General features: G+C 46.3%; 1 protein-coding gene across 1 annotated transcript in view; it reads left to right on the top strand.

Moving 5' to 3' along the window:
- Window positions 1-3556: 3556 nt before the first annotated feature.
- The window catches only part of PER1 (period circadian regulator 1), a 39227-nt gene continuing 32802 nt past the window's right edge, over window positions 3557-9981 (top strand). The window contains 3 exon segments of the mRNA XM_087945777.1: window positions 3557-3824; window positions 7808-8214; window positions 9070-9168. Coding sequence (XP_087801903.1) covers window positions 7982-8214; window positions 9070-9168 — 332 coding nt within the window. The 5' untranslated portion in view covers window positions 3557-3824; window positions 7808-7981.

Raw genomic sequence — 9981 nt, 5'->3', positions numbered from 1 at the left:
CAATTTTTTTTGGGGGGGGCTGCATCGCTCCTTCCTTGCAAAATGAATTCAGCTGTCTTGTCCTTTGGATTCTTCTCGTTTTGCAATTGATTTATTTCCCGCCCCCTTCCTTTGCCGTTTCCACATATTTTTTATCTCGCTTCCAACAGCAGTCTTTTTTTTTCCCCTTCTTCTTTTGGTCTGACCAAGGAGAAGACGCTGGAAGGGCAATGAAATTAACGCTAATGAATCAGCCGTTACATAATATAAGGCCTGTTTCCTGCCTATGGTGCCTCTGTGTGTGTGTGTGTGAGTATGTGATGCAAGGCGCCAGTCTGTGAGGCGGTAACCAGCTGATGACACCTGTGGCGGAGCCTGTGTGGAGAGACTGTTCTATTAAAACCCCTCAGATCTGGAAAAAAAAAACCTTGTAGCGTTCATGGTGGATCATACAACAGGAGGGTGTGTGTTTCTTATTTTTTCACCTGTGTTTTTTTTTTTTAAAAAAAACAATATTCTTCCAGTCAGCAAAGGAACAAAATGTAAAGAATTCCTCATTTTTTTTAAAATTATATTTTTAAGTCCCATTTTTATTACTTTGGAAGAAACTCAAGGCGGTGAACGCATGTAATATTCTTTCCCCCTCCTATTTTCCCCACAATAGCAACATCTCTGTGAGGTAGGTAGCTGGCTTTCATGCCAAAAGTGGAACTAGAACTCCCCGTCTCCTGGTGATTGGCACAAAGACACTCAGCCAGCTTTCATGCCTAAGGCGGGACTAGAATTTACCATCTCCTAGTGATTGGCCCAAAATCACCCAACCGGCTTTCATACTTAAAATGGGGACTAGAACTCCCATGTGCCTGGCACAACGTCACCCACTGGACTTCCATGCCTAAGGTGGGACCAGAACTCACCATCTCCTAGTGATTAGTCCAAAATCATCCAATCAGCTTTCATACTTAAAATGGAAGTAGAACTCTCAGTCTCCTTGTGCCTGGCACAAAGTCACCCAATTGGCTTTCATGGCTAAGGCGGGACTAGAACTTACCATCTCCTAGTGATTGGCCCAAAATCACCCAACCGGCTTTCATGCCTAAGGCAGGACTAGAACTCACCTGGTTTCTAGGCCAAATTGGCTCTCAATATCTCTTATAATTCTTGTTCACATTACTTTCACATCCCTGGTCTTCCTTGGGGTTTGAAAATCCTGCTCAGTTTCTAAAATTGGAAAGCATCGAAGGCAAAACATCCTGAGTCTTATCCCATAAGGATTTTGCAAAATAATCTTTATTTAGCCATATTTTCCATCTGCCGGTGACAAAGATATCTAGATTTCTTCTTTCTGTAGATGGAAAATGTACATTTCTTTAATCTTTACTCCAGTCTCGTATGCCGCCTAAAAGCTACCATATTTTCCCCAAAATAAGACCCTGTTTCATATTTTTTTGCCATCAAAAAATGCACCAGGTCTTATTTTCAGGGGACGTCATCCACTGATTAACCTCACTTTTGCGCATCGCCCCGGCCTCCTTTTTGCTGTCAGAGGTCTTCAGGAACTTCTTCTGTGGCCAGCAAGGCTTTCCTGAAGGCCTCTGCAGCAAATAACAGAGCTCCGGATCGTTCCAGAACTTTCTTATCCGCTCCAAAGGCCTTCAGGAAAGCCTTGCCAGCCTTGCTGGCTGCCAAAGAAATGGGCCGGCAAGGCAGGTGTTGGGGTATGTGAGGCCTGGCTACAACTATCCAAAGGTAAGCAGTAGGGCAGCTCCACCTCCCCCATTCCCACCCTAGCTTAATTTTTATGGATAGGATCTTAATTAGGGCTTATTTTGGGGAGTACGGCTTATATTGGGCACATATGTAAAAATCAAGCTAGGACTTACTTTCAGGGTAAGTCGTATTTTCAGAGAAACAGCGTATCAGTTTCCAAATATTCTCAAATCTATTGTCTCAGCAGGCTGAGAAAATTGCTGTGAGGCAACAAAAGCACTAAGACACCATCCATCATCAACAAAACCTACTTTAAACCAAAGAGCATAATGTACGAGGACAAAAATCCGGAAAATTGGGGTGCGGTGGAAGGTGGTGTCCCATTTCTAAATTTAGATGGTGGTTTGGGCACTTTCAGAAGAGACTGTTGTGTTATGAAATGCTTCTCATTTCTGTTTGGATGCTCTTTGTCCTTATTTTTTTAACCTGTCCTATTTGGGTCACTTTTAGAGGGCCAAAAGGAAGCAGCAGGTTCTGCATTCGTTCAGAAGGGAAGGCCCAGGTCACAATTGTTGTTGTTGTGTGTGTGTATATGTGTGTGTGTGTGTGTGTGAGAGAGAGAGAGAGAGAGAGAGAGAAGAATTGCAAACGAGAGAAAAAATTTAGGAAATGATTTTATGTGAAATGTTAGAACTGCTTTATAATGCCTTGGAAGACCACAGTTGGAATACTGCATCCAATTTTGGTCACCACACTATAAAAAGAGGTTGAGACTCTGGAAAGAGTGCAGAGAAGAGCAACCAGGATGATTAGGGGGCTGGAGGATAAAACATTTAATGGTTGCAGGAACTGGGCCTGGCTAGTCTAGTGAAGAGAAGGACGATGGGGAGACATATGATAGCAGCCTTCCAATATTTGAGGGGCTGCCACAGAGAGGAGAGGGTGAAGCTATTTTCTAAAGCACCAGAAGGCCAGAAAAGGAATAATGGGTGGAGACTGAACAATGAGAGATTCAACCTAGAAATAAAGGGAAATTTCCTGACAGAACAATTAATCAAGTGGAATAACTTGCCACCAGAAGTTGCAGGGTCTCACTGGAGGCTTTTAACAAGAGATTGGACTGCCATTTGTGTGAAATGGTATATGATCTCCTGCTTGAGCAGGGGGTTGGACTAGATGTCCTCCAAGGTCCCTTCCAACTCTGTCATTCTGTTAATCTACACTATGGATGGCATTTAATTTTGCTGTACGAGGTGCGACGACAATAAAGTACTACTACTAATTAAAGAGTGGAAAGGTTTTGCCTCCAGAAGTTGTAGATAGTCCCACTGCTGGGGGAGTTTAAGAAGAAAGTGGACAACTCATTTGTCTCTGGTATAAGGTCTCCTACATGAGCAGGGGGTTGGACTAGATGACCTTCAAGATCCCTTTCAACTCTTGTTATTCTACTCTACCCCTTAGGGTCTCCTGTTTGGGCGGGGGCGGGATCGGACTAGATGACCTCCAAGGTCCCATCCAACTCTGTTGAATCTGTAAACCTCCACCGCTGTTCTTCTGGGACGGGAGGGCGCCGCTTGACGTTCCACCCTCCCTTTCCCACCGCTCGCAGGCTACAGTTGAGTCCGCACCGCGCCCCGGCTCTTCATTATGCAGTCATAACACCGCCTTCCGATTGGCCGGCCCGTCCAGCCAATGAGCGGGCCGCGGCGCCGTCTGGTGGCAGCACCAAGGTACACGTGCGGAGCGGGGTGTGTAAAGCGGGGGGGGCGGGGGGACGGGAGCAGGGCCGGCTGACACCACCCGTCGCTTTTTTTGCCGCTCCGCCTCGCTTTCGGCTTATAGAATTTGCGCCGCCCTGCCCGGAGCCAGAAGCAGTTGAGCCGGCAACGCGAGCCCGCTACTGCTGCTCCTCCGTTGCTCCTCCGTTGCGGCTCTCCGCACCGCACCGCCCCGATCGCCCTCGCTCTCCCGCAATCCCCGAGCGAGAATGCCGGCGGTCAGCGAGGGAACCACCGCCAACTGGTCGCGAGGAGCCGGCGAGCAGTTCGCCCCGGCTCAGGCTTGCGTCGGGTAGAGAGAGAAGCCAGGGTTTCCTCCGCTCGAACCGAGCCAAGGACTCGATCTTCTTCACCCATGTGAGTAGTTAAAAAAAAAGGGGGGGAAAGTGCGCATGCAAAAATAAAAATAAAAATTGAGCGTGCAAAATATATATATATATTAAAAAGTGCGTGCAAAAAAAAATTAAAAAGCGCGTGCAAAAAAGAAAAACAGTGCGCGTGCAAGAAGCGGAGCGGGGTGTAATTTGGGGAAGGGGAGGTTCCGGATCTGGGTGGCAGGCTGGAAAGAACTGGGAACCCCGCCGTAGTGGCTCCAGAGTGGCGGCGGCCGTGGCTGGCGGGCTGGCTGGCTCGGCAGCCCCGGCTCGGGCCTCACGTGGGCTGGGCTGGGGACAGAATGTTCTCTCCTGCCGAGGCGCTTTCGTAATCTGGGCCGAGGGAGGGAGGGGAGGCGCTGCGAAAGCACCCGTCTCGGCCATGTGCTTGCAGGCGGGGCGGCTGGGAGAAGCGAGGCGGACGGAGGGAGGGAGGGAGCGTCTCTTTTTCTCCCGTATTGCAAGCCGAAGAAGGATGGGTGGGTGGGTGGGAGAAAGAGAGACCCTGGCCGGGATCACGATGGGGAGAGGGGGCTCTGAGGAAGGAAGGGCCCGTCTACTTGGCCTCGAGGAGACCCCGCCTGGGGGAGGGAGGGGGAGCAGCAGCAGGAGGTGCCATGTAAGCTTGCTTTTTATGCCAACTTTCCCTTTTGCTATTTTTTGTTTTCGTTTTTATAATTTTATTCAGAAGCGTTTTTGAAGGCAGCATTTACAAGAAACAAAAGAAAACCAGAGCTAATTCTAGAATAGATGTTAGCCCATTTAATGATGATGATGATATACTAACACGTATATTAATAGCTCTAACGATACTATGAGAACTCCTATATAGCAAGAAAAAAAAACAACCCACCAAATTTTTAAAAGAGATTTCTTTTTTTTTTTTATGCTTAACTCTTCGTATTTTTAGTTGTAAGATATAAAGTAGACTACCTCGGTTTTTAAATACATACAGTCATCATTTTTTCTTCCTCTAACTTCTACCTCTTGTCTTTGGGGTTGGGAAGGAAAGAGGGAGGGGGGGGGGAAGAGCAGTTGGTTTGGACTGGTTTATTTGGGCAAGGCGGGGCAGAGTAGAGGACCTCAAAGGGCCCTCCCTGCCCTAGGATTTCTATGGAAGGAAGGGTGAGCCTGGCGTGGGGGGGGAATCCGAGGGGTGTCTTTAGATGACCCTCCCCCTCCGAAGTCCAGGTTTCCCCAATCTGAGTCACATTTGTCTCGAGTGGTATAAAGGTCTCCTGTTTGAGCAGGGGGTTGGGCTAGATGACCTCCAAGGTCCCCTTCCAACTTTGTCAATGTACACTTTGAAGAAAAAGGGGGACTTCAATTCCCAGGATCCCCCAGGCATCTCTCTCTCCCTCCCTCCCTCCCTCCCCTCCCCCTCTTTCTCCCCATCTCCCCACCCCACCCCAAGAGGATACTGGGAGTTGAAGTCCATTGCCTTGCTGAGAAATCCTGAACCTGTCTTATCTCCCCATTGAGGGGTGGGATTCGCTGGTTGCCACTCCCCCCTCCACTCTTTGGTTGGGATTTGGGGGGGGGGGGTGGCTGGCAAGCTGAACTCCCAAAACTCACTTCAGGTCCAGCTTCCCATTGGCAAAATATTTGATTGATTTGAACCTGTAATTAATACCGATCAGATTCAAATAAAATGCCAATGCAGCTTTCAAATCAAAGGTCTCCGTTCTTGGGAGTCCCCACTTTTCGGTGCGCAAACAGATTTTTTTTGCCCAGCAAACTCAACTTCTTCTTGTTGTTGTTGTTGGTTGTAAAACAAAATGGTTTCCTTTTAACCCATCATGCTGCTGTTGCTGCTTTAAAGTTATTTAAAATAAATAAATAAAAAAAATTCCCTCGCCTTTCATAGAATTTCCTGTTCTGAATAAGTACACCCTGTGCTAATAAGGTTTCTTGTGACATCTTTGCAACTTGGATGGGAGTTGACAATGACACCACCTACACATAATCACTAGGCACAGCGTTCTTTCCCCCCCAAAAAAAATATATATATCTGGTAGGCTGGTACAACAGGACCCATGCTCCCCAGCCAGAGGACACTATGGAAACGCTTGCTGGGAAGGATGGTCTTAAGTGCTCCTGTTTGCAGGCCGGTTGGTTGCTTCTTGGCAGCTTTAAAAGGGTTTCTGCTGGTGTTTTGGCTTCAAGAGGCAGGGATAAATAAGGTTGCTTCTTTGTGAGTTGGCAGTTGTGGTTGTGTGTGTGTAGTTTTTTGGCTGGAGAAGAGCAAAAGGAAGAGGGCCTGGCTTGTTTGCATTGCTAATGACTAGGTTGGATGGGAGTTTCCCTTCAAAAACCCGGCTTTTGATCATAAAATATTCACAGTCTTTGCAAATGATGGTTATGCAACTTTCGTAATTTAAAGATAGGTGGACTTCAATTCCCAGAATTCCCCAGCCAGCTGAACTGGATGGGAAATTCTGGGAGTTGAAGTCCACATTACCCTTGTTGACAAAATATTGCTTAAGACCCCAGAGAAGGAACATAGGTTTTAAACATTCACTGACAACTTTGTTTAACATGGTTTCAAAGTTATGACAGACTTGGAAAAAGTGGCTTATGACCTGTCTTCCGAGTTATGACAGTTGCAGACACCACCAATCCCCCTATTGAAGTGTCCATAAATTCTTTTAAAAGTACAGCTTCATCTAGCAAAGGGTCTTCAAACTTAGCAAGTTTAAGACTTGTGGACTTCAACTCCCAGAATTCCTGAGCTGACATGACTGGAGGAGGAATTCTGGGAGTTGAAGTCCACAAGTCTTAAAGCTGTCAAGTTTGAAGACCCCCTAAACATAGCATCAAGTTTTCGAAGATTGAGCCAGAATCTTTGTCTCACACCTTGGCAGGTGGTCCTTCGATTTTATTTTGCTGATTTATTTCCAGGTAGACTTTAACTTACATTATTTTATTTATTATTTTATTTTATTATCTATTATTTTGTTTTATTAATATTAATATTACTTTATTTTATTCTATTTTCATTTTCTTTTTCATTCTCTTTATTTTTTTCTTCTCTTCACATCAATTGAAGGACTCAGGAGAGAGAAAAAAGAGGATGTTTCAATGCATATATTACACTAAAGCAGGTTTTTATTTCAATTGTGGCCAATTTAAGATGACTGGACTTAACTCCCAGCATTTCCCAGCGAGGGGAATGCTGGGAGTTGAAGTCCACCCATCTTAAAGTTTCCAAAAACGGTGCTGTGGATACCAGATTTAGCAGCATGGCCAATGTAGAGGTTCTAAGGGCTCACCTTTGACCTCAGCAACGGAATGAACCCTATTGGTCGGGGATTCGGTTAAGGGAAAGGGCACCAAGCGGTGATCTTTCTGCACAAGTATTTATTGCATTCTATTTTATACTAGCTGGATACCCGTGCTTCGCTAAGAAACTATGTGGTTGGGCGTAGTTTTTAGGGAGGAAAATAGAGGGGGGGGGATTCTGCCTCTGCCTACCGGTATTCATCTGGCTAGTGTCCTGTCAGTGTGTGAGAGAGTTGGGGGCTGCTTGGAAACTGAAAGAATATTTGCCGCGTGAGCAAAGAGACAGCAAGGAGCCTGGGTATGGCTTAGCTCAACTGTTCTGTACTAAAGCTGTTTGGTGCTGTGAAACTGAAACGGAAACTCCTCTCCTCTGCTTGTGTTTTTTTGCATTTGGACGATATTTCTTCTCAGGTGGGGGAGGGGGAGTAGAAATCCTTAGCATCAGAGCGTGTTAATAAATAATAATAGAGGAAATATTCTAAATGCTCTGATGGTCATTTCGAAAAATCCTTTCTTAGCGAGCCCCTAGAAGCCGAGAGGAACATAATGTGCCAACTTTCAAGTTTGTAGACTTCACAGTTCTGGAGATTTTGTGATGATGTGTGAGGGCCTTTCGCTTTTGTATAGAGAGATTATTATTATTTATTCTAACTTTGTGAATTATTTTTTACCTCTTCCTTGTAGGCCTTTTGTATGGAATGATTGCTCCTGAGTGAGGCCACTCGCCCCGGCCGTTGCGAAAAAGGTTCCGTTACCGCAAGCTCCCCTACACCCTCCTGGGATTTATAGCATTTTAGCGCTATTATTTCTGCCGAGGCCTGTGTTATTTCTGCCGAGGCCTGTGTTCTAGAAGCAGGCATGAGCACCGGGTGTGAATCCAGCCAGAACGGCGGGGGCGGGAACAGCAGCGACAGCTCCGGTGCCCCCCGCAGGGCACGGGCTCCTCGCGGGAGCGACGCCCAGGGCCAGGCCACCGTCGACATGGACGTCAACAGCAACGGCTCCAGTGGCAATGAGTCCCACGGGGATTCACACAGCAGCGGCAACGGGAAGGACTCGGCTCTCCTGGACACCACCGAGAGCAACAAGAGGTAGGAAGGGGTTAATCCTCGTCTTAACAACCAGAATGAACTTCTGTCGCTAAGCAAGGCGGTTTTTAAGTGAGTTGCGCCCGATTTTACGGCCTTGGTTGTGGGGTTTTTTTTTTTTTTTTGTGCCATGGTCGTTAAGTGAAGCCCGGAGGTTGTTAAATGAATTATGCGGTCATTAAATGAATCCGGCTTCCTCCCTTGATGGAAGCTGGCTGGGAATGTCACAAGTGGCGGTCAGGGGGCCAGAGGACACCGCAACAAATTTTTAATGTGCCCGCATTTTAATCACATGACTGGGGAACGCTGTAAATGGTCACAAGTGTGAAGACTGGTCGTTAAATCAATTTTTCCCACTGCTTTTGTAAGCTTGGACGGTCACTCAATGAGGGGTTGTAAGTTTAGGGCTACCTATAAAGCCTTGGGTCATTAGAAGGTCATCAGGGTCATCCCAGAATTGGATGTTACATGTAGTCCTCAACTTACGACCGTTTGTTTAGCCGCCGTTGCAAGTTGCGACAGTGCTTGGAAAAGGGGCCTTGACAACCTGTCCTTGCACGTGACCGGCGGTCAGAGGATCGCGACTTTCCCAGCCTGGGTCCAACAAGCCGAGTCAGTGGAGGAGATCTGGATTCACTTAACGACCATGTGACTTGCTTAACAACCGCGGCAAAAAAAAAGTTGTAAAATCAGGCACGGTCCTGCGTAAGGACTCATTTAACGACCTGCTTGCTTAGTAACGGGAGCCCTGCTTCCAATTGTCGTAAGTCGAGGACTGGACCTTGAGTTTGACACTCTGGTATACAGGATTGGGTTTTTTCCCCTAATATCTAAACCAGCCCCCCCTTCTCTCCTCAGCTCCAATTCGCAGAGTCCGTCCCCTCCCAGCAGCTCCATCGCCTACAGCCTTTTGAGTGCTAGCTCAGAGCAGGACAACCCCTCCACCAGCGGCTGCAGGTAAGCTGGGATGTGCAGGTAAGGCCTCCCCAGGTGTGCAGAACGCACCTGCAGGTGTGCAACGCAACTCTGGAGAATGGACGGCACGGGAACGTTTAGTAGGCAGAGAGAGCAAAGCGGGGAAAAAAAATCTTGAATGTTATCTCCTTGCCTCTTGGAACTCTTTGCTTCCTCTCTAAGGAAGTAAATAAGAATATGGACTTTTTTACTCCAAGGAAGTAAATAAGAATATGGACTTTACTCCAAGGAAGTAAGTAAAAATATGGACATTTTTACTCCAAGGAAGTAAGTAAAAATATGGACTTTACTCCAAGGAAGTAAGTAAAAATATGGACTTTTTTACTCCAAGGAAGTAAGTAAAAATATGGACATTTTTACTCCAAGGAAGTAAGTAAAAATATGGACTTTACTCCAAGGAAGTAAGTAAAAATATGGACTTTTTTACTCCAAGGAAGTAAGTAAAAATATGGACTTTTTTACTCCAAGGAAGTAAATAAGAATATGGACTTTACTCCAAGGAAGTAAATAAGAATATGGACTTTACTCCAAGTAAAGGAGTTGGAGCCCAGAGGTCATAAAGGGGCCATAGGTACCTACCCCTGTTGTAGAAGAATATAAAGATAATTGGGGAAAGGATGGGTAATGATATGAGAACCATTTGACTGGGATTGTATAAGGGTACCTTCTATCTTGAGCAAAGGGGTGGACTAGAAGATCTCTAGGGTCCCAACCCTATGATTCTATGTTAAATGACGAGATGATATAGCAGCATGAAGGAACAGAGCAAAAGGGATATTTATTGCAAGCTACTGG

The sequence above is a fragment of the Notechis scutatus genome, chromosome Z, assembly GCF_049901735.1.
Source record: "Notechis scutatus isolate UNSWTSFEM ecotype Mainland chromosome Z, rNotScu1.2, whole genome shotgun sequence".
Taxonomy (NCBI): domain Eukaryota; kingdom Metazoa; phylum Chordata; class Lepidosauria; order Squamata; family Elapidae; genus Notechis; species Notechis scutatus.
Note: the sequence above shows the minus strand (reverse complement) of the source record. Positions and strands in the feature narration are given on the sequence as shown.